Source organism: Thamnophis sirtalis, unplaced genomic scaffold (genome assembly GCF_051295495.1).
Source record: "Thamnophis sirtalis isolate CommonGarterSnake01/CBP01778 unplaced genomic scaffold, rThaSir2_p1.2 scaffold_9, whole genome shotgun sequence".
NCBI lineage: Eukaryota > Metazoa > Chordata > Lepidosauria > Squamata > Natricidae > Thamnophis > Thamnophis sirtalis.
In genome coordinates, this window is record NW_028261389.1 from 34,003,766 (window position 1) to 34,031,040 (window position 27,275).

Here is a 27,275-nt window from a genome sequence, read left to right on the forward strand (position 1 = left end):
CGAAAGTAAAGAAATGATTCAGTTCTAACCCTACTTATAGGGTAAATTTCCATGTGCTATGAGAACATCATAAGGAAAAGTTCAGAAATATTTAGGCTTTGCTTATCTGTCTGATTCTAACACTTCAACAGGTTTTGAACTTGCTAAATATTTTTGTCTATGCTGGCATATTCCGTCATGACCCCTTGAGCATTCAAATACAATTACTGTCAGAGCTTTGAAAATTATTCCCGCCTATATTTTCCTCCTATTGTGAAACATTAATTGAAATTTCATGTGTTAAGGAAAGTTCAGCTTACTGTGCTATCTTACAATCAGACATTTGGAAAACTTTTCCTGCCCAGAAAACCCAAGTATGGTGCTTCGTGACAAACAACTTCCCTTGAAATGTGCTGAAAGTATAGGCTACAAACTGATACAACTATGATTTCTGCATGTTACATTGATCAGCAAAACAAAAGCAAAATAAAATAAAAATAAAAGGTTGCAGATAATTGCAAATCCTAGGAAATGCATAGAGAAAATCCCTGGGTACATAAAATCCTAATTTTAAATTACAGTACCGGTATTCAGCATTTTTATGCCCAGGTTACATTTTTTCAAGAAGACTTGGTGTTACTGCAGAGTCATTCTGACCATTCATCCCATGTCATCATACTAATCTTTTTGTCCTCCAGGAACATGCTTTCCTGCTTTCTAAAAGCTTGCAGATTTCATCCATGTGTCTTGCACAGACTTCTAGGTTTTCAGCCAGTTTCTGGATTTTTGCCTTAAGTAGGATATGGCTCACTTTTGTCACCTCTTCTGTGTGCTCAGGCAACAGAAAGCCCTGAGGACCACAGAACACCAGGAAGCAGGTGGAATTATAAAGGGCAATACAAGCATTTTTTTCAGTCTGCAATAAGAAAGGGTCTGTGGGATTCCAACTGCGGTGCAGGAACTCCAAGCAATTCATCGTTTCCTTCATCTGATTGTGACAGGCCAGTGCAATCTTTTTTACTCTTTTCACCTCCTTGGAGTTACAGAACACTAAAGAAAGGTCTGAAGTAATGGAAACGGCCCCTCCTGCAGCCGCCACTCCTAAACCCACCCCAGAAGCCAAGAGAGAGGCTCCTAGAGTTGCAGGGCTCAAAGACAGCCCCACTATGGCCATAATTGCTCCTGCTGCACTTAAAGAATTTCCCATTAGATGTGCAATGACAGAACATCTGTTCAGTTTGCTGAGTCTCTGTAATATCTTTTGGAGTTTCTTGATGTGGTTGCATAGCTGGCTTTGCTGGTCAAGCAGTGTGTTGTAGAAGCGATATGTAGGATCGAAACTGAAGGAGAAGACATCGTACTCCATAATCTTCATGGAAAAGAAGGGAAAATAAAAGAAGGTCACTAAGAAAGGCAACCTCATACCTTGACCAAGAGACATGCAGGTGCATCTGAAATCCTAAACAAAGTTTGCCCTGCCCAGGAATTCTGAGAGTTGCCATCCTAATATATCTACAGGGAAGCAATTTGGCAATTTGCTTTTTACTCATTCTATAAAACCATATCCTATTTTAATGTGAGATTTAAGCCCTTGCCCCTTAACTCTTCATTGCTCCAAGACCTTTTGCTCCTTCTGATATCGCCCTCTAAAACTAATCCCTAAAATCTTGGTAAGCTTTCCTGTGAAACTTTTCATGGACTATCTTTTGTAGCATCGTTTGAGAGCTATTGAATTACTGCACTCCCTTGCAAATCACCAGTAAGAGAGGCATATATCCCTAAGTGAAAATAAACATGATCTATTTTGGACTTCAGCTTTCTCATGTACATACTATATGACTTTTTCCCATACTTCACCCAGAAAACTATACAGGAATCAAATTTGCTAGCCCCAGTATCAATCTCTGCTATCTTTATTTACCTGTCTTTCAGTCTCTGCCAATCACCTCATATCTCAAAGATAATGAAGAAGATTAAACTTTTATGATGACTTTGAGGTTGCCCTTGGACAATATTGGAATAAAGGAGAGGGGAATATATTTTAACACTAATGTAGCTAGGACTTAAAACTGTCTCATTCCTAGGCTAAGAACTAAACAAAAATGATATTATGGGGGTCCAGCACAAGTTCAAAGAAAGATATGTGATATATAAGGGTCTTAATGTGATGTTGAATTACATTCCAAAAATATGGAATTGGTCATTTCATAAAAAGCTTTGGCTTTTTCAAGCTTGGGACACAACAAAATCATACATTTAGGTGATTGGAAAGATGTCTACACTCCCGATTTTAAGAAATGATTTCAGGATACAAGTTTCATTTTGAAAAGTTTCTGTTTAAAACTGAGGAGGTGATGTAGAATGTCTCCATGTCAGTTAGATTTAATGATAAGCCTGAATTAATTTTTACCATAATCTGTTTGTTTTTTTAATCACATTCACTATATAATCACTATCTTTTTAAAACTAGGGTTGTAGTTTTCTATATTTCAGCAGTAAAACATAACAATTTTTTAAATATAAAAAAACCTTCTTTCCTTTCCCTTCCAAGTCCAAGAGCATAAACTGCAGCCCAAGACATCATTACATTGTAGAATATTTGCTGGATACATTTGAATGACAATTTAAAATGAAGTACAATAATAATGAGAGCCAATTTAGTAGTGGTTAAGGCACAAGGCTAAAAACTGGAGAATTGTGAATTCTAGTCCTGTTTTAGGCATAAAGCTAGCAGGGTGATCTTGGGTCATTCACTTTTCTCAACCCTAGGAAGAAAGAAATGGCAAACCACTTCCAAAAATCTAGCCAAGAAAACCGCAATAATTAGTTCAGGCAGTCACCAGGAGTCAACACTGACTAGAAAGCACAAAAGAAGAATCACTGACTTATGGTAAGTGGGTTAGTTAGTATTCTTTTTAGGTAAAGTAAATTATTTCATAGAAAAGCAAGGATAAAAGTATCTTCAATAAAATGTTCAAAAAGTTGTCAAAGATTGAAAAAGTATTAATTCCACCTACCATCATTTTCTCTCAGACTGGTGTTCTCATGAATAATTCTCAAGCTGTTTTGGGAACAGCTTTATTTATACTTTCCACAACCTCCCCCCTTTGCTCCAGTGGGATTGCTTTGCATCAGACCAGAAATATGTCATTTCCTGGCACCCCTACACACCATCCTTCCCCTGGAGACTTCAGAAGGATATGACACTGAACACTGGCCATGGAGACAAGTGCCACTCCTGTTAGATTCAGGAAACCATCTTTAAACTGTGTGTTCACTTTTTCTAAAATACATCTACACACACTCACAAACATACACACTACTGTTCCTGACTCTAATCAAATGTGGTCATTTCCCAAGGGGAGGACTCTACCCTTCCTCTTCTTGAAATAACTGGTGACATCATTCTTTCAGCTTATGGGATTCTGTGCCTTCCAGGCAGGTGACTGAGCTGGCAGAATCTTTTCAGAAAATAGGGGATGATCTCATCCAATCTTCAAGATTACTTGATTTCTGTTTCTTTTGTAAAGGAGAAAAACGTGTCACGGGAATGTTGCTTTTGATTGCCTGGGATACACCAGATCCAGAGTTATCCAGCTTTCAAAAATGCATATAGGCACCTATTGTATCTACTCTTGAAAATTTTAGAAAAGCCTTAGACAACTTTCCTCATCAAAGGGGCAGACTTAGTGATCATGAGAGAAGAGGATTCATCCACTTATTGTTAACTATCTAAAACATTCTTGGAGACTGCCTGGACGTGTCTCTGCAATTTTCTTGGCGAGATTTTTCAGAAGTAGTTTGCCATTGCCTCCTTCCTAGGGCTGAGAGAATGTGTTCCAAACATCACCCAGTTGGCTTTGTGTTCAAGATGAGGCTAGATTTCAGGGTCCCCCAGTTTCTCACCTGATGCCTTAAGCACTACACCAAACTGTCTCTAGCTAAAACATGGAAAAGGAAACTGCAAGAATGAATGAGCAACTTTTAGTGGAGGAAAGTAAGAAATAGATCTGTGTTGGGGCTACTGCTTGTTAATGTTCAGAATGGACCTAGGCTTAAGGATAGGCAGTGAGCTGACTAAGTTTGTGGATGATACCCAACTTTTCAGTGTTTTGAAAACCAAGAAGCGGTATAATGGTATTTGGGAATGATCTTGGGAGACAGAAGGAAAATCTGCAGATTGGATGATCATCAAGTACAGATAGTCCTTGACTTATGATCAGTCACTTAGCAATTGTTTGAAGTTATGACAGACCCCTCCCCACAAAAAAAGATTCTAATGACCGATCCCCCCCCTCCCCACAGTCCTGTGATTGCACGTCAGGCCCCTAGCAACTGGACCACATTTATAGCCATTTGCATTTTTCCTTAAACTGTGCCAGCCTCCAAACATCAGACATGTCTTTTGATATTTTAGTTGGCCATATCAAATGAGAAAGAAAAATACACTTTATCAAACTTGTTATTCATAAGACAATTTTATTTTTTATATTTTCATGGGTTCATTCAAGGAATTTTAACATGAACGGTTACAAACTAAGAAGAAAATGTTCACTAGTTATGTTTCAACATCTTAGATATCATACCACTATTGCTTATTTACTTGCTGCCCAATGAAATAGGATTGTATTTCCATACTTATTTATATGTACACACAGAATTATTAGCCCTTAGGCAATACCATCACATTACCTCTAATTTTATATGGCAATATTTTCCAATCAAAGATGTTTCCGCTGGGAAACTCATGGGCCTGGAAAACTTTCTGTATGTCATGTGATTTTAGTACATAATCCCACATGTAGAGATCTGTTATTTCTCCTACAAAATATGCCTTTTTCTGATCAGACATATTTTGTGCCCCTTGATCCTGGCCAAGCATTGCTGTGCCACCTGCTTGTAGAATGTGTCCCATATTATACACCTTTCGGATACTACTTTTTCCATTCATCCAAAAGGCTGTAAGGCCAAATACTGACTCCCAAGTGACACAGATGTGGCTCCCCAGAGGGCTGAGATCAGGAAGGGCAAACCTCACACTCCTACCCCCCATGTGTAAACCAAAGTGGCCCATTGCTTCACGCAAGATTCTCAATTCATCACTTTGAGAAAGGTAGGAGAAGAGAATTATGTTGTGTTCACCTAAATATTCTACTGCAATCCTCATACAGAGTGTGAATTCCATCAAATTCAAATGCCGCATTGGGGATATGATCACAAAACTGCCTTTTGATTCCTTGGGGAAACTCAGAACTCTTCCTTGTAGACCTAGGAGAGAGAACATTATCATGACCTTTCAAGAAGCACACTAAATCAGTGTTTTTACTTATGTGTTATCACAGAGCTATATCTTGCATACTACAGTAATTAGCATACAGTATGTTATAAAAACCATTATATATTATATAGGTGTGGTTAACAACAATAGACTGATACCTATCTGTACATTATTACTCTGGGGTAAACAGGAGATGCTGTCAATATCAAGACACAGTGTCTATAGACTGTAAGGTTATGGATGGGATATAAAAAGCAGAAATTCTACCAAAGCAAGCTAGAGCTACTATTTGTCCATTAAAGTTCTTCAATGTCTCAAGTGTTCTTCTTCATGGAGTGGTACTTATCTTGAAGGAGGAAGTTTCTTTCTAGAGTAACAGTTATTGCTAGATGGGCAGGTGAAAGTCTGGCCTAACTTCAGTTTGTATACCAATCACAGCCATACCTGGAGTGACAGACTGTTGTGGCAGTGACTCTCTTCCTTATCATCTCTGATTTGGACTACTTTATTGCATGCAGTACATGAGGTTGCCTTTTAAACCTACTTAGAAGTATGGTCTCAGAGTTGGTCCAGAATATATCAGCCCAGTTGCTGATGGACATTCACTAACATGAGCACACTGCACCCATATCTTACATTGGTTTTTTTTAAAACAGTTTATATATTTTTCATTACATACATACCAGGGGTGGGTTCCAGATTCTTTTACTGCCAGTTTGCTCAGGGATGCGCTTTGGATGCGCGCGCTTGATGTGCGCTACATGCACATGCGCAATAGTTTAAAAATTGCTTCTGTGCAGAAGCAAAAAAACAAGATTGCAGCACTGTAGGCACCCCCAATAGAACCAGTTCGGATGCGTGGGCAGCAGAGTTATTACTTACTCGGCCGAACCGGGCTGAACCGGTAGGAACCCACCTCTGATGCATACGTAAGTGCTTAATGAAATCCTACATTGGTTTCTATTAGCTCCAAGTGCTGGGATTAATTAAAGTGCTGGGATTTTTTTAACCTATATGGTTTGGTGTCCAAGTGATGACAGGACAATCTTTTCTACCCAATTTTGGCCCACTTGAACATATTCAAATTGAACATCTCAGAACTGCCTTGTGATTCCACACATTTTTAAAAGATAGAAGAGTTTGTTGACATTTTGAAATAGCCTCCCTCAGAAATCAAATTCCTCCTTCCTCTACAGATTTTCTTTAAGTTGTTAAAAACAAAGTTACTTTGGAAAGCCATGGAGGGTTGAATTGATGTCATCAGGTAGTGTAAGTAACAGTGGGATGTGATTTGATTGTTTTTAGCCTTTTACGAAGGATTTTGTATTACATTTTTGCTAACAGTATTTTCTGATTGGGGTGAAATGTAAATCAAATAACTATTATATATCTTCTTCTGCTTTTTTTGTATCTTTATTCTTCTTTTGTATCCTCTAAATAACTTTTAGTATTAGGTTCAGTGGTGGGATTCAGCCAGTTCACACCTATTCGGGAGAACCAGTTGGTAATTTTCTAAGTAGTTCAGAGAACCAATTGTTGGAAGAAATCTCCTTTTGTTTTTTCCCACTTTACAGGGCTAATCCTGTAAGGAAGGCAGGAAGGAAACATTCTAGTGTTGTTTCTAGCCTAATCTTTATTGTCCTGTTTACAGAAACTGCCTCTCCGGTTAACCCTTATTACATTGTAACAGCTAAGGTGAAGCGTCCATCGACCTGAGTGACCTTGAGTTGGCCACGCCCACCCAGTCACATGACCACCGAGCCCCACCTACCCAGATGGTCATTAGGGCAGAGAACCGGTTGTTAAATTATTTGAATCCCACCGATTAGAGTGTTCCAACATATATAGGTGTATATAAAATGATTCATTATTTACTTCTGCCTCTATCTCTGTCCCCTTCCTCTGTTAGTTCGCTTTCAATGAATTAATCTCAAAGGCCCTGAGACAAAAAGCAGCAGGAGCAGTAGTAACATTTCGCCACCTTTTTGATCCGATACTTGTTTTGTGTCTTTCCTGCCAAACATCAGTCAGGACGAAGCAAATCAGTGACATTCAATTACTAACCTCTCCCTATTACTTCTGTATCCACCCACACGCCCCAGTGACCTGTCAGAGATCCTCTTGACAGGTGAATTGTACATGTGGATACATCTGGGCAAAGATATGATGATTTCTCACATACCTGAGTCAGTTTCACTGTCTCGAACAGGACTCCTTCCTCCATCATGAACTGTAAGAAATGAAATGTCTGATTTCTAATATTCAAGAATAAGATTTGCTAGTTTGACCTACTAGGAAATGAAAGAGGATGTAGATATGGAAAAGGGTGCCTTACCCCACCCTCATGAAAACCAATCAATCAATCTCTCTCTCTCTCTCTCTTAAAATAAACAATGCAGGCAGTTTGTCTCCTAAAAGTCCCCTTTTGAGATCATAATTTTTTTTAAAAATAAATAAAATAAAAAACATTCTTTTCTAACTAGCCATTTCACTGGTAAAATTTTATAGCTCAGCTTCAGGATAGCTAAGGATTACACCTTCAGACCAATAAATCCCCACTATTGCAATGCAGTTCCTACTACCTGAATATTTATTAACTGTATAACTTTTATCTCCTTTTCCATGAAATGAAAGATGTTGTGAAACAGTAAATCATCTTTCTCTTTGTCTGATTATTTTGCTATTCTGCTGATCACCCCATAAATACAAGAATTCACTTTTCCTATAGCAACAAAACAGGAAACCATCAATGCTGTCAGTTAAAGGTATGTGCATCTTAGTCTACATTTTTCTTACATTAGATGTCTGATGTAAAGCAAAATCCCCATTATGATGAAATACAGCAAACACAGAACATTACATAAGCCATACATCCTCTGTTCACTACTGTGCACATAATATTCACACAGTTTCTATTTACCTATTTGAAGCCATGGATGTGCAAGAACCTGCACTTCACAGATTGTTAGGTATTCGTATCTCCCCGGGATTGTGATGGTCACATACTGTCCTTGCATGCCTGCACAGTTAAATGACATTGTTTCCCCACGTTCCATGCTGTTGATTGTAGCACACCTGCCAAGGGGCCAGATTATTATTAAACTGCAGACTGGCACAATCTGAGTCCCTGAGTTTTATGTATGAGTCCTATCAACATTCATGCTAAGACAAGCCATGATTTTCACAAGATTCTCAGAACAGATGGGGAACTATATCTGCTAGTAATCTCTGTTCTTCTAATATTGGTCCTTGTAAAACTATACAAGACTAGATTCAGTGGCTAAGATGCTGAACTAGTCGATCAGAAAGGTTGGCAGTTCGAATCCCTAGCACTGCGTAATGGAGTGAGCTCCCGTTACTTGCCCCAGCTTCTGGCAACCTAGCAGTTTGAAAGCATGTAAAAATGCAAGTAGAAAAATAGGAACCACCTTTGGTGAGATGGTAATAGCGTTCCGTGCGCCTTTGGCGTTTAGTCACGCCGACCACATGACCACGGAGACATCTTTGGACAGCGCTGGCTCTTCGGCTTTGAAACAGAAATGAGCACCGTCCCCTAGAGTTGGGAATGACTAGCACATATGTGGGAGAGGAACCTTTACCTTTACCTAAAACTATACTGTGCAATTTAATTTGCTTCTGGAGCAAGTAGAATAAATATGATGGTATAGATTGGCAATCTTCCCATTGACTTGTAAAATAGTTACATTTTACTGCAGATGCACTAATTCACAAGATGAAATTGTATTTATTTATTTATTAAATTCATTGGCTATTCATCTTACCACAGGGTAAGTTTTAGATTCATTGGTGCACTGATCAAACATCGATTAGTACCTATTTATTATTTAACCCAGCTTCAAAATATTTAACCTCTCCAAAAACAATTGCAGTTTATTAATGTTCAGCTCAACATAATGTGTAATACTCAAAATTAAAACTTTGGAACTTCTTTCAATCAAAATGCAACAACTAACTAACCAAAGGGTGAGTTTAGGAAAAACTTCAAGTTTTCCAGAAATAAAGACAAAGTGAAGTCAGAAAAGGGGCTTGAGTCCAAAAAAAACTGAGCCTCTTCAATTGCTATAGAACTAACTGGCAAAAAGAGATGAAAATAATCAGTAATGAAATACAGTATTTTGAAAATAACCATGCCTAGCTGGAACTGCAGATGTGGCTATAGAACATCTGGATGACTGCTAAATACCTGAAAAGGGTTATGTCGGGATTACACAGTGGTGTCAAGTAGATGTAGCTGCATGTCAAGCATCAGAAGGAAAATTTAATTGGGATTTCCAGGAGAGGTATGGCAAACTGAAGATGGGCAACTGTAGCAAAGACCAAGAAACCGGTTAATCAAATGGTTCCCTGGAACTTCCCACATAAGGAGAGGATGGGAGATTGGGACAAGTAAGGAAGGCTGCTCCTCATAAGGGGATCAAAGGACAGCTGTTTTCCACTGGTGTGAGTGGCAGGAGATGATGAGATTATTTTGTTTGCACTTTTAAAGAATACTAAGTTCACAAACCGCACTTTCTAACCACTTTGTGAAATTGCTCATTAACTACTTCTAAGCTATTAAAGATCCTTGGATTGATCAATCTGAAAATGCCAGTTGAGTCTGCCTTCAATCCTAAATGAAAGAAAAATTTAATGATAAATTTAAGAATTTAAATAATCTGATATAAACAGCAAAAAGCTAAATAAGATTTTGATTTTAGAAAGTTATGAATGGGCTAAAGGAGCAAATAAAATTGAAATGTTGAAACTTTCATAATAAGATTTTGGAATTAATTATAAAGAACGAACAGCTGTTCACTGGAAATAAATTCTCTTTAGGATTTTACAAAGCAAAAATGCAATTTCATGAATTCAACAAATAGGCACTAGATGGGGCTAAAGTTAAGAGGAACAATTTATAACCTGAAAAATGTTGAAAACGTTCTAAGAATGGATATATTAAAGAAGAATTTTGAAGACTGGAATCAGAAAATAGCCACAATATCAACAATGTGTATAATGATGTCTGCTTCTATAGACACAAAACATGTCGTCATTGAAATTATAGATATAGAACAAATTTTAGATGACAAGATAGAGATGTTATCAAAACTGGACTTACAATTGACAGGGCAAGAAAATTACTTAAAAGAATTATTTTGAGTGCTCAACAACTCAATTCACGGCCATTTGGAGTGTCATGTGACTGAATTTACAACAGTTCAGCCAAAAACTGGCATTTACTAGTTTTCAGCAAAACTAGTACATTCACTTAATGACTTAACGACTGCCACAAAAATGTCATAAAATTGGATCGGTGACCCAGTTTATAACTGTCACACTTACGACTGTGATGAGCAGGCTTTATTACAGTTTTAAGTCAATGAAGTGAGCTGCAGATCAAAAAGTGTATGTCCTTTAAAAAAATTTAGTCAGAAAAGATTATACCAAACTCTGTCTGATTTTTTTTGGCACCATAAACTAACATGTCTCTCCTCCTAAAATTGCTACTTATCCAGAATGTTGTAGTGCCACATTCTGCAACACTCCACTTCACAGGACAGGAAATCTAAATCTTCCTAAATTATTGTGAGTTGCATGTCTTAAAAAAGCTTCATTTGGGTTTATTCACACAAATGCTCGGATTTAAGTTTCAGTAAGACTTATTTCTCATAAACCCACTTAAGAGGACAATATAGTATCGTGCCAGTACCTGGGATTCATTGTGCCGCCCTTCTGTGGCAAATCTCCAATCAGAATCTCAGCGCCTTTTATTCGTGACTCACAACAGTCTCCTCTGTTTGTGATCACTATTGCAGATACCTGAAATTCTGAAGTCAAATCTACCATCCACCAGGGCTCAAAATCCTTCTTTGTCAGAGTGCAGTCTCCATTTGTATAGATATTTGCCAGGGATCCATCAATGGCCTTCCATGACTCCCCTTTTTCTTCAAATGTACTAGACTGGGATGAAAGTTTTCCCACTGCTATATTAGGGTCTGGCATGGAAATGGAGACAATGGTACATTTATTTAATGCAAAAGCAAACAAGAGAGCATCTAATAATATGAGACACACATTTGATGTATCAGAAAATAATCTCTTAGCATCATCTAGATGGCTAGTAAGGGTGATGGAAGTTGTAGGACTACTGTAGTTTTCAGGTTACTAGTACCTTATCCTCAATGGAAATTATCTAATTGTGCCATTCCCATCATGGGATCCTGCAGTAGATTAAGGGGTCTTTTAATTTTGAGCAGTTAACTTGATGGGGGGGAGAGCTTCAAGTATAACAACCATTGTATTCCCTAGTGAGAGTGAAGGGGTAGGGTTCAGGACCTGAGGATTCAGGTCTAAAGCCAGCAAACTTTAGAAGAAAGGCAACCAACAAAGTAAAAGCGGAAAAGGAACTTTTATTTTAGTTGTAATTTTAAAAAAACCAACAGAAAACCTGTTCAGTGTTAAAAAAAATAATTTTTGTATTTCAATTATCAGTCTACCTCATTTGTTTATAAATTACTGACTACTGTGAGCTTTGTAATACAGATCTCGGTTTCAGATAGTTGGTTGTAGTTCAGCTTTCCAGCCTAATTCCTACTTTGTGCCTTGTAGTCAAATAAAAATCTTTACTTTCTTGGACATTCCAGGATTAAGTTTGTAATGCAGTTCCACATTTTGCCATACCCACTTGGATTTGGTGTTGTAGGAAATTAGCACCCACCCACTCCTAGAAAAAATGAAATATTCTTGGAAATATTAAAACGGCAGAATATTATATTTCCCTGGATGAGAAATGGAGAAACATGTTTTTATGCAGGAAGCAGACTCACTCTTAATAGCCCCCACACTCAACAGCCCACCGCAGATGTCAGCACTTAAAAGATAAAGTGATGGCTAGGTGTATTCATAAGCAAATACCATCACCCAAGATCCAACAAAGGTAGGATTACCTTCTAGCAACAGAATCCATCACATGGCATCTTGGAAGATTACATCACTGAGCAAGGCTCAACCAAGCTTGGACTCAAAACACAGCCTACAAAGTTACCCCTGCATGGCCCCATGGGAGTCTGACAATCAATCAGAATACAAGCTGAAATTCAAAAGCCCAGAAAGGGCATAAAATCCACTCTCAGGCACTCTCAGCATCTCCTCCCTTTTTTCTTTGCCCAAGATCTTCAAGGCATGTGATCCTGTTCATCAATAAACCTTCTTTCCAAGCAGTCTCCATGTTTCCCAGATGGACATTTCTTCCAATAGTGTCTTTGTTTAAAAGAGGAAAACTGAAACCTAAGAGGGGTAGGGGTGGGAATCTGATTGCCGGTGAAGGGAGATTTTCTCTTGTACTCTATCCGGATTCCAGGTGATGCAGAACATTTCCTTATTCAAGAATGTTTTAATAACATAATTCCCTGCCTGACACATTTTTTTCACTGGGACAGCCTGGAACTCAGATAATAGAAGTGTGAGGGTTGAGATCCCAGGTCCGAGGAAGAGTTGTGGCAAATGGTGTGGGTAAGGACACCTTCCTTTCGACTCCTCCACCTCTTTACTATGGATGTTTCAGAGTTGCCCCTCTGAGGAATTCTGATAACTACAGTCCCCAAACATCCGAAGACCACCCAGTCCTCCATTCTGAGGCTATTCACTTTAAACTGCATGAAAAGGTTCGTTGCTGAGCTCACTAGTCATGGGTTACTTAATCAATTTCTTCTATAAGCCATAATTGGTTGAATTCACACATTGCCATAAGCTACCAACCATGATTTGCCATCCAAACTGGCATGTAATATATATTTCCAAAATTAAGTGAAGGGCAACATGCAGCCCATTGGGTTGTTTTTAAGTGTTGGATATGTTCACCACCTTGAGTGATTTGTAAAAATAAAAAAGGCAGGAAATGAACAAATCAATCTTCCTTAGTCTCTTTGAGATTAATCAAAGTCAGATGATTTCTAATAAAAAATGAAGAGATTTAAAATATATTCCATAATTTTGTCTATATTGCTGCAATAACAATATATAATACCTCAGATGGGTAAGCATTATAAATAAATATATCATGCATGCTAAGAGTTTACATTTACCTCCAACTGGGATTATTGAAGCTTCTACCACAGGCCCACTGCCTGCACCATCTAAAAAGAAGAACTATTATTAATCCAAATAGCAAATGAGTTAGTAGAGAGAGAAATATGGCAAGAAAAAGTAGGCAGAAATCTTTTTTTTAAGCCAGTAGTACAGTTGCAAAACCAGCAGCTATTTACTCAAAAATATATACATTCTGATCCAGAACAGAGACACTTAACTGACTTCTGGCTTGATCTCACTCCAGTCCAATACCTTAATTATGTGCCACGTGAACCAATTATTTCTTTTTCCAGTCTCCTAGCCTCTACATAAATTTTTACCACATTCAATCGATTTTAGTCCCAGTTATTATGCCTCAGGCAGAAGCCTTAAATGTGACATTAAATCCAATAGGAGTCATATAAATTTTTGCTGGATTTCATGTACCAAAATTAAGATTAAAACCTAAATCATCCAGCAAAGTAATTGGTACTCTGCTACTTACATTTATATGCAATAAGCCAATGGACAGCTACAGTAATCTGGACTGCAACGTTGCATAACATGTTTTCTTTTACCAGCTTTTTCAACTACTGTGCAGCCGTTTCAATATCTCTTGCAGCGTTCAGGAGATTTTCTCTTCTTTCTCCATTAATTTCAGTGACAATCTTTTTTCTTTCTGTAAGCTGTTCTCCAAACCTTGAAAGCCAAGGCGCCCATGCAACACCTGGTGGCTGGGAAATTCTCAGTGGTGAGAAAGATCTTGAGTAGTGTAGTGTATTTTATCCAGTAAGATAAAAGATTTAATGGGTCCACAGTGTAACTGACTGAACAGGAATACTCAGAACACAGTGACAACTGTGAAAATTCCACACAGAAAGTATTAGTTAGTATTTAACATACATATTTATTTTATTTATTGGAATATGTCAAATAAAAATGAGAACAAGAATAAGAGAATAAAAATACAATGACAGGGATGATAGGCACATTAGTGCACTACTTATGCATATATATTAATGATCTGAAGAAATAAGTGCTCTGCTCTATATATACAGCAGAAACGTGGATAGTTTTCTTCTATTTTTTCTTAGCATTTCTCTTCTTTGATTACCATACCTCTTCTTTTAGACTGTGCCTGCAGAAGTCACACAGCAAAGTTTTAGTACGTGATGCCACAAGTCATTGTTTTCAGATGGCTTATTGCCAAGCCTGGCACTGATTAGGGCTGAGAGGCAGTGCCAATTGCCTTCCATAACTAAGACAGGACTAAAACGTGGGTTTCCCCTCTCCAAGCCCAGCATTTTAATCAATATATCATATGGCTCTTAGCTAGTTTATTTCCTAAAAGGATAGGGTGCTTTGGGAAGGCAAGGTCAGAAAATACAGATTACAATTTTCTTTTTGAAACAGTGTTTATAATCACAGTACATTTATTTTACAGATATCATTTAAAGGTTTCAGGAATTGGGTAACACTGAGTAACTTAGTTTGATCATTATTCCACTGAAACCTGATAGGCCTTCTACTGTTGAGTTGAAGGGTAATTCATTCATCCTGAATTTGCAGAAAACTATAAACAGCATGATATTTCTTGTCCACCTTTATTGTTAAAGGACATGTTTAAGCTGATATTAGATGCAGGTGGAGAAAAGCCCTAGAATGCAGGGTCTCCCAAAATAGAGAGTAGGTTACAGAATAGCAAACATAAATGAGTCTCCATCATGGCAGTTGTCTGCAGGTACCAGATATAGGTGCTTGAAATTCAGCTAATTTTGGCAGTTCAATCTGCAGTCAGTTCCGAAATTACAGAGAGCAAAGGATGAACATTTAGATCAGAAGTGGGCAATAAACGTCCTCAAGGGGCCACCTGAAAACCTAGGACTGTTGTGGAGGGCCACTGCCCCGCTCTCTGCCCCACCTTCCAATGCCCCACTGTCTGATGCCCCACTCCTTGCCAATGCCTCATTCTCCACCACTACCACCGACTGGACAGGAATAGCCAGAGCCAGATGTAGCCTGTGGGCTGTAAAACACCCATTTCTGATTTAAAATCTAGAAAGGTTTTATACATCACACAAGAGACTGAAAGAACAAAGAGAAATTATTGTGGCTTAACACAATGACTCTGCATTTTGGAAAAAATTGACATGAGCCAGTATGGTGCAGTAGTTTAAGTAATGGCCTAGAAACAAGGAGAATGTGAGTTAGATATAAAAGCCATCCGTGTGATTTTGTGTCACTTTATGTCAGCCCAATCCAGGGTTGTTGTTATGGGAAAAATAGAAGGCAGGAATATTAAGCATATTAATGTTGTTCTGGAAGGCTTATGGGTTTTTGCAGATTTGTTCTTTTTCTAATTATATAATAATGACAAATATTAATAGGACAGTGAAAAGGAAGAGTATCAATGCTTTTGAACCTTGATGTTGGAGAAAACTTCTGGTATTATTTTAGACAGCTGTTGTGGCCCAGCAGGAACCGTCACCAGACTCTGACAGCGAGGGGCCCTATGAGTCGGCTCTGGAGGACCCTGGACAGGGTTCCGACTCTGAGCAGGGCGCAGAGGCTGGTTGGCCACCAGGAGGTGCTTGAGCCTTGAACCAGTGGGGAGGAGACAAGGGAGTGTGCTCCTGACATCATGCAGGAGCACACTCGTTGCAGGAGTCAACGTACTCACTAGAGCTGGAGAACTCTCGTGGTTACCTTGGCAGGTTGGATTGCTGTCAAGGTTAGTCTGTGCTGGATTGCTGCCAACGTCTAGTCTGTGCTGGATCGCTTGCAAGGTCTGGACTGTGCTGGATTGCTGCCAAGGTCTTGTCTGTGTGTTAATAAATCCTTGAAGTACCTTTGTCTCGGCGTGCTTTGGTGTAGGACAAGGGGGGGGGGGGTCAGAACAGACAGCCAAATAATAAAAGTGGACCATAAAACAAATCAACTCAAGAGTTTTCATTCAAGGTACAAATGACCAGACTCAGATTATCCTACTTTCATAATCTGGACACACTGTGTGATGACCTACCCCTCTGGAGAAGGTCAAATGCTGAGAAAGGTGGAAAAAAAGACTACAACCAGTAGCAAGGTGAATAGTTGTAGTACTGATGAGTGCAACATTAGACGATATGAAGAACCAGGTTAGGAATGGATCATCATGGAGAAAATCAATGTGGTCACTACGATTCAAGAATGACTTCATGGCATGTAATCATAATCAGTGAAAGCATTCTTAAAGATTGCAAAAGAGCTAATGCTGCAAAGCTGGAAGGACACCCCTTCTCCATTAATTATTCAGCTGTCTGAAGAATTTACCTTGCATCTAGATGTGAATAAGTATTCCTGCCACCGCAGAAAAAAATATCTTAGAGCAGTGATTCCCAAACTTGGCAACTTTAAGACTTGTGGACTTCAACTCCCAGAGTTCTCCAGCCAGAAAAGCTAGCTGGAGAATTCTGGGAGTTGAAGTCCACAAGTCTTAAAGTTGCCAAGTTTGGGAACCACTGTCTTAGAGAACTCTTTAGAAATTTGGAATGGATATGTTTAATTTCCCATTTTGTTTATTCTGCTGACTTAAGTGTGAATAATTAAACACAACTGAATAAAATAACAATATCAACAAAATTTAATAATTATCTTGATCTTGAATTACTGCCCAGATGCAGAGCTCAAATGTTCCTTTTGTTCTAGGATCAAAGGAGGCAAAACACATTCAAGTAATACATTAGGTACTAACTGTCTAAAATGAATTACATTACATTATATGAGCACCAAATGTTAATCACAAAATCCTTATTTTTTTAACGGATCATTAGGTTCATTGTTTGGGAATAAACAGTATTTTCATAGAATGAGGTATTTTCTAAGATCCTTCCATTTCTAAACTTGGATTATTCTATTAATATAATAGAATATAAATACCCCCTAGTGCAATTGTTACACCTGTAAGGCTTTAATGGTGTGTGCAGCACTCTCCTGGTGTAGGAGAAACATGAAGCATTTAGACAAATTATATCCTAAACTTACTTCAGAAAAGTGTTTGCAAAATTATTTGGGAACGGTTTGAGGCTATTGGCCCTGAATAAGCAGAGTGTCCTTTGGAACTCATCCACATAGTCTTTAGATCCATGCCCCTCTTGGCCTGAAGTGTTGTGAGCATGGGTTTTGGTGGCAATTTTTTATTTGACTGAAAGAATTTCTCCATTACCTCTTAAAGAGACCTTGGTTTACTTCCTTTTCACTACCATGGACAATTTTTATCTGGTATCTAACCATCTTTTTAGAGGGAAGGATGTGTGTAAGGTGGGTCCAGGTTACCTAAGAAATTACCTCTTCCCAATTATATCAGCCTAACCTGTGATAGCGAACCTATGGCACACATGCCACACAGAGCCTTCTCTGTGGGTACATGAGCAGTCACCCCAGCTCAGCTCCACCACATATGTGCACATGCCTCCTGCCCACAAGCTGATTTTTAGGTCTCTGCCACACATGCATGGGTGGTGGGGCACATGTGGGAGACCTGTGTGCATGCACGGGGTATGGGGTAGCATGGGCGTATGTGGGTGTCATGCACAGGATGGCAGGGTGTATGTGGGGGATGGTGCATGCATATGGGGGGAGCGCAAGGGGTTATGCATGCATGAGCAGGATTTGGGGTGCATGTGGGGGTCATGTGCACATGCACGGGCAAAGTGCAGGGGCAGGGAGAGCACAGGGTATCATGCATGCATGCACAGGGGCGCACGCATGTTTGTTGTCCCCCTCTTGGAAGGTTTCTAAGTATTTCTAGCAGGACCAGATTCTGTAACAGCTGTTTCTTATGCCATCCATCTGGTAAACTCATTTTTCTCGCCATGTACATGTATACTCAAACTAGTGTTGTTTCTGTCATGTATGTGGCCATATGCATAATTTTGTTATTATGTTTATGAAGTGTATATTGGAGGTGATGACCCTGAGAGCTGTATGCAACAAAACTTCATTTTAATGTATGAGTGTTCAAAGTGACAATGAAGTCTATCAAAACAAAGCTGTTGTTTACAGATCAAAACATCCACAATACAGACTATACAGAGAATCACTTGTCCCATGTCCAAAACTCTTTGCAAATACCTATTGATGGGGAAATTATGCAAAACCAAACCAGAAAACACCTGGTTTACACAAAGAGAACAAAGCATTGAAGGGAGAGTAAGAAGCAGACTTCAATTGATATTGCACATCAACTTTTTAATGTCAAGCTGAGCCCCAGAATAAAGATGAGATGAACCACTGCATGGCAAGCAGCTTCATAATTCCACAGTACAGCTGTGGTGAGTGGGTGACTTATTACAGGAATGAGGTACAGTATCCAAATGTTCTCAGATGCCAGGTGCTCACATATCAGGATAATCAGAACATTGATTTCATTACAAAGCCATGTGGGAAGCTTTGCACTTTTCAAAAGCCCAGTTTCACCCTATAAATTGAGAATACATTTGCAAGGAATGTAACAAAAAGGTGCACAGCCACTTTCATACAAGTTCACATAAAGACCTTTGCTGCTCGCATTATCACCTTATAAACTTACTGAAGAGCATTGAGGACCCAGATTGTTGGGGGCAATAGTCCTACTCTGTAAATTGCTGAGGGCTGTAAATCGGTATACAAGTGCTATTGCTATCCCTGTGCCTGGAAGAAACACATTGAGATAATGCACAAACACCACTGGCAGAGTAACAAAACGGTTTTAAACTTACCCAAATCAAGACGGATTCGGAATAATTATCAAGCAGAGGGCTTGTTCTTAGTTCATTTTATTAGTCAATCACCTGTAATCCAGCAAGGTAGTTTCCATTTGTTGCTAGATACCTTTTGCCTAAATCCAGAAAAAATTAAGCAGTAAATGAAACTTGGTAAATTTCAGGATTTAAGAAAATGCCTATGCCATTCTAAATTTAAATACATTCGCTTCCCAAGTAGTTTCTGAACTCGAAATTAAACCTAAAACACCCTACACAACAGCGCCTTTTACAAACCATCCTACTAGTTGAGCAGTTTCAAGAGTACCCTAGCTGCTACCGTGTGCGCATGCGCGTCAATTGTTCCCTCCTGGAAGTTTCGTAATTCTCTTAAAACAATTTCATAAACGGCTCGCCCCTGGCTGTTTGCTAAAGCCCATTAGCCCACCTACCTTGGTGCCTAACCGGGCTTAGAACTCAGTCTCCCGATGTTTTAACCATTCCATTAACCTACCCTTTGGTTTAAGAGACAGGATTAGAATAAGTACGTATAGATACATCGCTGAGTGTTTTAAATTTTTCAAAGCATTTAAACTAGAATTAAAGAGACTTTCAGCTCCTTTCGAGACGAAGGTGGTGGCTCTTAAAAGAGCCTTTGGGTATGGTGTTTTCCGAAAAAGGCCGAATGAAATCCGACAGGAGGCAGATCTAAGCTCTCTCCCCGCGGATGCGGCGCGCCAGCTGAATGTCCTTGGGCATGATGGTCACCCTCTTGGCGTGAATGGCGCACAGATTGGTGTCCTCGAACAGCCCCACCAGGTAGGCTTCGCTCGCCTCCTGCAGCGCCATGACGGCCGAGCTCTGGAAGCGCAGGTCGGTCTTGAAGTCCTGGGCGATTTCCCGCACCAGCCGCTGGAAGGGCAGCTTGCGGATCAGCAGCTCGGTGGACTTCTGGTAGCGGCGGATCTCTCGCAGGGCGACGGTGCCCGGGCGGTAGCGGTGAGGCTTCTTCACGCCGCCCGTGGCGGGCGCGCTCTTGCGAGCAGCCTTAGTCGCCAGCTGCTTGCGGGGCGCTTTGCCGCCGGTTGACTTGCGAGCCGTCTGCTTCGTCCGAGCCATCTCTTCGCAGAAAGGAGAAAAAAGGGAACTGAAGAAAACAAATTCGCGGGACAGCATTTATACATCGCCTTGCACTTTTGATTGGCTAGTCCTAAGAAAAAGCCTCTTGCCATTGGACGGAAGCTTATCATTGATTGGCTGAAGCCCGAGAACCAAAGCTTCATTGGATAATTTAAAAGTGCGCGCAATAATTTAAGATGAGACTGCCAATTTTAACCTTTTTGCTACTCACTTTTATTTAATTTTAAATTGGTATTCTATTTCCCCAAATATTACTATATTTTTTTAAAAAGCCGGAAAGCAAAATCTATTTTCTTCTGTTCGTTCACAGCTTGACTGAAAATTATTGAGGAACATAAGAGTATTACTAAGGCGTCTTTTTAAAAAATATTATATTGTTGGAAGAAAGTGCCTTATATTCAATTATACTCAATGGGCACCAATTTCATTTATGCACGTGCACCCGTTGAGGACGTGATTTCGCTTCAATTATTTAACTATTATTAAATCCTAAGCGTTCTGTCTTCCGTTTATTAAGAAAAAGACATTTATATGGTTTATTTATTTAGCCCTTCCAAGAAATTATCTCGTGGATAGTGGAAAATTTTGAAATGACATGCTTCTTAGGAGTGTGATCATTTAACTGAGACTTTTTGAAAAGTCTTGTTTAGGAACTTTGTGCTCTCAGATACAACGACATAACAGAAAACACTATCACTTTGAATCTCCTGAAGTGACAAAGAAATAAACTAAAGGAGTGGCTTTCTTAGATCCAGTGATGTTTTTCGAAATTTTGTAAACGCTGATAGAGCAACTCTCTTAAAACATCGTTCATCTTTTTCCACTCTCCCTCTTAATCGGGGAAGGAAAAGGGAGGGAGTCATGCGAACAATTAGCTGTAGCCAATACACGCCACAATAAATGTCCCAATAATAAACTAGTAAGTGCTGCTTTATTTCATACCAGCTTCCATGCAAATAAAAGGCTTCTGGTTCATATTTTCTATTGGATAACAGAGCAAAGAGTGACCACTGATTGGATTACTTGACATCGAGAGGCTATTGGCTGTTCAGTTGACGTCTTAGTGTGAGCCTATCAAAAGCGTAGCACAAAACCCTTTGATAGGGAAGAAAAAGACCTGTAATTCAACCTGAGCGAACGAAACCTTCATTCACAAGCATTTTTAAAGTTATGCCGCGTCCATTCCGCTTCCCGGTCGGGAAAAACATATTTCCTTCTTTTTAAATTAAAAGGCGTGATTCATATTTATTGAGATCATTTAAACTTTCAGGGTTTTTGAAGCAAACCTGGGAGGGTTGAGATATCGGTATCAGCATATTTCATAGGAACTTTCGATATAAACGCCCGTGTCCGTTTTAATAGATATTCCCTAAAATGAGACTACAGAAAGTGGAAAACTTCCTTTAGCAAGTGAAAGCCCGACGCCGTGCACCTTTATTAATGAAAATACCCACGCGGGTGGCATTTATTGCCCACTTCTTCCTAACCAAATGCAGACGTATCATCCCCGCTCCCTCCCCATGCTTTTCAGAATGATTCGTCTGTCTACTTGTGTATATAGAGCTCTGATCTTAAGTATACTTGCCCCGAAGCTCAATAACACCCCTGAAAGCTAAAGAATGATGCCCTAGTGCCCAAGCTACACTGCATTGTTACTTTGTTTCAGGGTATTAAAAGCATCCGAACAGTTTTTTTACTGAGCGGACGACAGCTCTCTTTTAGATTCTGTGGGTGGCTCTTAAAAGAGCCTTTGGGTTTTTAGAAAAGCAACCACGGACCAACTCCGGATTTACTTCTTCTTGGGCGCCGCTTTCTTCGCTTTGGTCGCTTTAGGCTTGGCCTTGGGCTTGGCAGTCTTCGGCTTCACAGCCTTCGCTTTAGCCGGGCTTTTGGCGACTTTCTTGGGCTTGACCGGTTTAGCCTTTTTGGGGCTCTTGGTGGCCTTCTTAGCCGCCGCGGGCTTTTTGGGTTTCTTCGGACTCTTCTTGGCCGCCGCTGCCTTTTTGGGCTTCTTGACGGCACTCGCGGGCTTCTTCGCAACCGGCTTCTTAGGCTTAGCTGCCTTCTTTTTGGGCGCTTTCTCTTTCCCTTCGCCCGATTTCTTGCCGAGCTTGAAGGAGCCGGAAGCACCGATTCCCTTCGTGTGCACCAGGGTGCCTTTGCTCACCAGGCTTTTCAGAGCCAGCTTGATGCGGCTGTTGTTCTTCTCGACATCGTAGCCCCCAGCGGCCAAAGCTTTCTTCAGGGCAGCCAGAGACACCCCTTTGCGCTCCTTGGAAGCGGCCACCGCCTTAGTGATCAGCTCGGTGACGCTGGGACCCGACGCCTTGCGTGCTTTCGCCGCTCCCGCTTTCTTCGCCTTCTTCGCCGGAGCTTTCGAAGTTACGGCTGGAGCCGCGGCCGTAACAGCAACAGCAGGCGCGGTTTCAGACATGATCGCTGAGAGAAGCAACTAATAAAAAAAATTCTCCAAACACAAAAAGTGAGCTCAAGTAGGTCAGCCGCTGTTTATTTATAGAGCTGCTCTGCTCTGTGATTGGTCCGCTCCAGAACCCGCCCTGTTGCAAGGCTGAAGGGACTCTTCCGACCGCTCAGTTTGTGTTTCTTTAGAGTTAATAAATTGCAAATTTTACAGAATTTATGCCACTAAATAACGAGATCTTACAATGGGGGAAAGAGGAAAGTGTACTTTTTATGCCTTTAATTTTTCAAAAAGCAGAACGCAACATATACTTTTTAAAAGGGCACCTAACCATCGAATGCAGGATCTGGGAAGACCTGGAAAGAGTGGAAGTTTTGTTTTTCTTTGTAAATTAAAACAATGCACTTTTTTAAATGTTCGGAAAAACTATGCAGATCACTTCTTTAGATAGTAATCTCTGAGGTGAGGCACAATATGTGGGTTTTAGCATAACAGCCTCACTATAAATCAAGTTCAAGTAAACTGAGGTAACACAGACTTCTACAAAGTACACTCACCATTGCTAATCAAGCAAGCCCTAAGCAAATCACTATCTTCAAAGAAAAACTGTCATATAATATAACAATATGGGCAAAATTAGAATTACATATGCTGGTATATATGCTATAATACCCTTTTCTCACATTTACAAACTTAACCCTATATTGAATGCAAAAAGGCAATCTAAAGAGTGATCATTTTAGTGGGACCTTTTACAACTCAGTTTAGGGAGACTAACACTGATATCCCTGGCTGGGGATTGAATAATAATAAATTTAAAATGATTTTCCTGTGGAGATTTCACACAGGCGTAAGAAACAAAAAACCAGACACATTTCTATTCATAAGAGAGCTACATTATGATGAATTCAATAGGATTTACACCTAGAAAAATAGATTACACTTCATAAGATTACAGTTTAGATACAATTTCACTTTTCATTTGAGAAAAGCTTTATGGGGCAAATATTTTATTAAAAATTCTGATTTATGCCTCAGTTTAAATAAGTGCAGTCAGCATGAAAACCACTTTGCTGTCAAAGGAATTTATTTTTTTAATTAGTTTGGCATTCAATCCTTAGTTTGAAATATTCTGATTGCTGAGCATCACCATATTTCCCCTTGTTACATTTGAGTACAAAATAGCCTTTAAAACTACATCCTACTTAGTTATTTGGGTGAAAATCTCAAGTCATGAGAGATGTATTTACATTGTAAATTTACAGTGCACACAGGGATGAACAAAATGTAAGTGCTTTCACATACCTTTAGAAGCAATGTGTATATGAAACTATAAATGCTGGGCATGCCAGGAGTGGAGTGAAATAAATGTAGGAGTCAATGAAATTTATACTCAAATACTTGTACAAAAGATCATGAACTTTTATAGAGAATCCAAGGCAAGTCTGTTACTAAAAAAATCTCATTGAGTTCAGCCCTTTTTCCCAAATAGGAAAATAGAATTGCAAGTCACATAGATTTCATCCTTCACTCTCTTCCAGAACGAAGTTAGAACACTTCATTTATGGCTATATATACCACTATTTTTCCTGAAATACTTCTAGTGAAAACAACCAACAAATCAACTCTGAAAACTAGAAGAAATATAAGGTGTTGATATTTAGGAAGGACGCTTTAAACTTTGAATTATACACCTATTTTATATATTTTCAGATGATGAATATGAAGAGTTCTGAAGTGAATTCTACTTCTCCCTTAGCCATGGAAGCTGGCTGGGTGTTTTTCTTAGCCCAACTACCTCACAGGGTTGTTGTAGTGAAAATAGGAGGAAGGAGTATTGTATTTGCTTCCTTGAAAATCCTGAAACAGGCAGGATTTTTAACAGTCTCTTTCTCTTAACATATGTACTCCCTCCGCTCCATAGAAAATGTAACTGCAGCAACAATCGCATTCTACTAAAGAGCGGCAATCACGAAATCCTGAAGCTCTCAGTTTGGCAGAGATGATGCGGAAAGTCGCAAAAACAACACAAACATCAAACCAGAGTAATAGGCGGAGCTTTCGGGCATCAGGCAAAGCGCGCGTTTTCAAATCCAGAAGCTTTCCAATGGAAATTGCCTTCCTGGAGCCAGCCAATCAAGAGAGAAACCGGGACTCACTATAAATTAGGCAGTGGGCATCGCAACCTTCCTTTCAAGGCTTCTTCCCTTGTCCTCATTTGGCGCGAGCGGAGAGATGGCTCGGACGAAGCAGACGGCTCGCAAGTCAACCGGCGGCAAAGCGCCCCGCAAGCAGCTGGCGACCAAGGCTGCCCGTAAGAGCGCGCCCGCCACGGGCGGCGTGAAAAAACCTCACCGCTACCGCCCGGGCACCGTCGCCCTGCGAGAGATCCGCCGCTACCAGAAGTCCACCGAGCTGCTGATCCGCAAGCTGCCCTTCCAGCGGCTGGTGCGGGAAATCGCCCAGGACTTCAAGACCGACCTGCGCTTCCAGAGCTCGGCCGTCATGGCGCTGCAGGAGGCGAGCGAAGCCTACCTGGTGGGGCTGTTCGAGGACACCAATCTGTGCGCCATTCACGCCAAGAGGGTGACCATCATGCCCAAGGACATTCAGCTGGCGCGCCGCATCCGCGGGGAGAGAGCTTAGATCTGCCTCCTGTCGGATTTCATTCGGCCTTTTTAGGAAAACACCATACTCAAAGGCTCTTTTAAGAGCCGCCACCTTCGTCTCGAAAGGAGCTCGAGCCCATTTGTCAACCAAATCCCATGGGGGGCTAAGTAAATACCGTTGCCCCCACAGAATGTACCTAAATTGTAGCAGAAAAAGGGTGACTTCTGAAGCATTTATTCTGTACGCCTTGCTTTATTTGAAGCCTTAATTGTTCTAGACACAGTAAATAACCATTATATCAACCGCCATTTTGGGATCGGGAAAATTCTGTATACTTTGAAGATTTATGACTATAAAGGAATTGTTTTGTGTAGCTTTGGAAGGGTTGTTTCACCTCAATTGTCCACGAGCCCGGCAACCTCTATGCTTGCCCAAGGGCAGTCTCGAAGATTCTGATCTTTCTCCGATGAGTGAAAAAGGGGAACCTAAATTTCTAATTTCCCGCCCAACAGCCGGGAGACCGTTGAAAACTACCCTAAATTCAACTTAACTCTTTCACCCGGAACTCTAGCAATTTGCACGTAGGGGAGGGCGCCTCCTGAATTTTGGTTAATAAAGAGCAAGGTAGTCACGTTCCTTTACACCTCGAATCATTCACATTTCTGAACCGTTTGGGAACTGTCCTACTTGTTTAACCTTAACATCTCAAAACCTTTTTCCATCAATATTTTTTATTTGAAATTTTAAGAAATACTGCAAACCTGTCCCAAATGTGCTTTTTTTCAAGATTTTTGTTTTCTTATGGATTTTTTTTTTTGTTTTTCCTTGAAGTTTTGTTCCTCATCCAAGAAGCTGCTTCAGTTCTGGTGAATTGGAAGCATTTATATTTCTTCTTAAAACCTGTCTGTGTTGGTTTTTCTTTAACTATCCCTTTCCTCATTCTTTGAAAAACAGCCTCGCATTATTTACAAATTCCTAGATATTGATATAACCCACCCACTTTTCACTATAGGTGGTCCTTGATTTACAACCACAATTGGGATTACAATTCCTGTTCTAAGCAAGGCAATTAAGTGAGTTGTAGGAAGCTAAACCCCACCCCTCTACTAGAAAATGGAATGTTTTAGGAAATATTAAAAGGACAGAATATTTCCTCTAAATGGGAGACAGAAACACCTCCCCTTTGTCAATGAACCATTAAGGCCTGAGCCAGTCGATTCTACATAACAAAGATCCCCCCTTCAGCTCCAGAGTGATGGGATTAAGACATGATAGTGTTAGCCATTTACTCATCTCACAACATGGCACCTGTGAAGAAACAATGCTCAACCAAACTTTGACTCAAAACACAGCCTAGAGTTGCCCCTGCATGGTCCCATGGGAGTCTTGACAACCAATCAGAATACAAGTCCAAGTTCAAAGCCAGAGTGGGCACAAAACTAGGGACTTTTCAACATCTCTGCTTTTTCTTCTTCACCCAACATCTTGAAGCATGTGATCCCGCCCCCCTTTTCTGTTCAGCTCAAACCATGTGATCCTGTCCCCCTTTAAACCAACTTTCCAAGCAGCCTCCATGTTTCCAGTATCTTTTTCCCCACTTGGAAATGAACTCAGAAGGACATTTCTTCCAAAAGTCATGCCCAATTTTACAATGTTTTGCCATGGCTGCTAAGGGAATCACTGCAGTTAAGTGAATCACATTTATGTGTTTGCTAGTGTTGTTAGCAAATCTTGCTTCCCGCATTGACTTAGCTTGTTGCAAGCTGGCTGGGAGGATTGCAAATGGTGATCATGACCCCAGGATGTTGCAACTGTCCTAAATACATCCCACATGCCAAGTACTTCTCTTGTACCCAACTTCTGTTCACATGATTATGGGGATACTGTAACAATCGTGTGAGGTCTGGTCTAACTCACTTCTTTCAATGCCATTGTAACTTTGAACCATCACTAAGTAAATGGTTGCAAATCAAGAACTACATGCCTTTTAGAATCATGGTATTTAATCTACTGGCTAGTGATATATTTTACTTTGCTGAATGTAGCTTTACATCTTTATATT

At 40.0% G+C, this 27,275-nt stretch overlaps 5 protein-coding genes across 5 annotated transcripts; 1 reads left to right on the forward strand and 4 right to left on the reverse strand.

The window, feature by feature from the left end:
* Positions 1-502: 502 nt before the first annotated feature.
* APOLD1 (apolipoprotein L domain containing 1) lies at positions 503-2,320 on the reverse strand. The gene has a single exon (XM_087722524.1). The coding sequence runs from the start codon at positions 1,418-1,420 to the stop codon at positions 653-655; it is 768 nt and encodes a 255-aa protein (XP_087578650.1). The 5' UTR covers positions 1,421-2,320; the 3' UTR covers positions 503-652.
* Positions 2,321-4,438: 2,118 nt separating this feature from the next.
* On the reverse strand, positions 4,439-13,979 carry LOC106537919 (pentraxin fusion protein). The gene is made up of 6 exons (XM_087723276.1): positions 13,830-13,979; positions 13,342-13,392; positions 10,968-11,253; positions 8,178-8,332; positions 7,440-7,487; positions 4,439-5,247 (listed from the first exon to the last, which is right to left on the reverse strand). The coding sequence occupies exons 1-6, from the start codon at positions 13,888-13,890 to the stop codon at positions 4,643-4,645; spliced, it is 1,206 nt and encodes a 401-aa protein (XP_087579402.1). The 5' UTR covers positions 13,891-13,979; the 3' UTR covers positions 4,439-4,642.
* A 5,067-nt stretch (positions 13,980-19,046) lies between these two features.
* Positions 19,047-22,476, reverse strand: LOC106537939 (histone H3). Its single transcript, XM_087723275.1, has 2 exons — positions 22,349-22,476; positions 19,047-20,160 (listed from the first exon to the last, which is right to left on the reverse strand). Exon 2 carries the CDS (start codon positions 20,158-20,160, stop codon positions 19,750-19,752), a length of 411 nt encoding a protein of 136 aa, XP_087579401.1. The 5' UTR covers positions 22,349-22,476; the 3' UTR covers positions 19,047-19,749.
* On the reverse strand, positions 21,096-22,659 carry LOC106537923 (histone H1.11R). The gene has a single exon (XM_014052211.2). The coding sequence runs from the start codon at positions 22,613-22,615 to the stop codon at positions 21,971-21,973; it is 645 nt and encodes a 214-aa protein (XP_013907686.1). The 5' UTR covers positions 22,616-22,659; the 3' UTR covers positions 21,096-21,970.
* Positions 22,660-24,521: 1,862 nt separating this feature from the next.
* LOC106537936 (histone H3) lies at positions 24,522-25,854 on the forward strand. The gene has a single exon (XM_087723277.1). The coding sequence runs from the start codon at positions 24,839-24,841 to the stop codon at positions 25,247-25,249; it is 411 nt and encodes a 136-aa protein (XP_087579403.1). The 5' UTR covers positions 24,522-24,838; the 3' UTR covers positions 25,250-25,854.
* Positions 25,855-27,275: the final 1,421 nt, after the last annotated feature.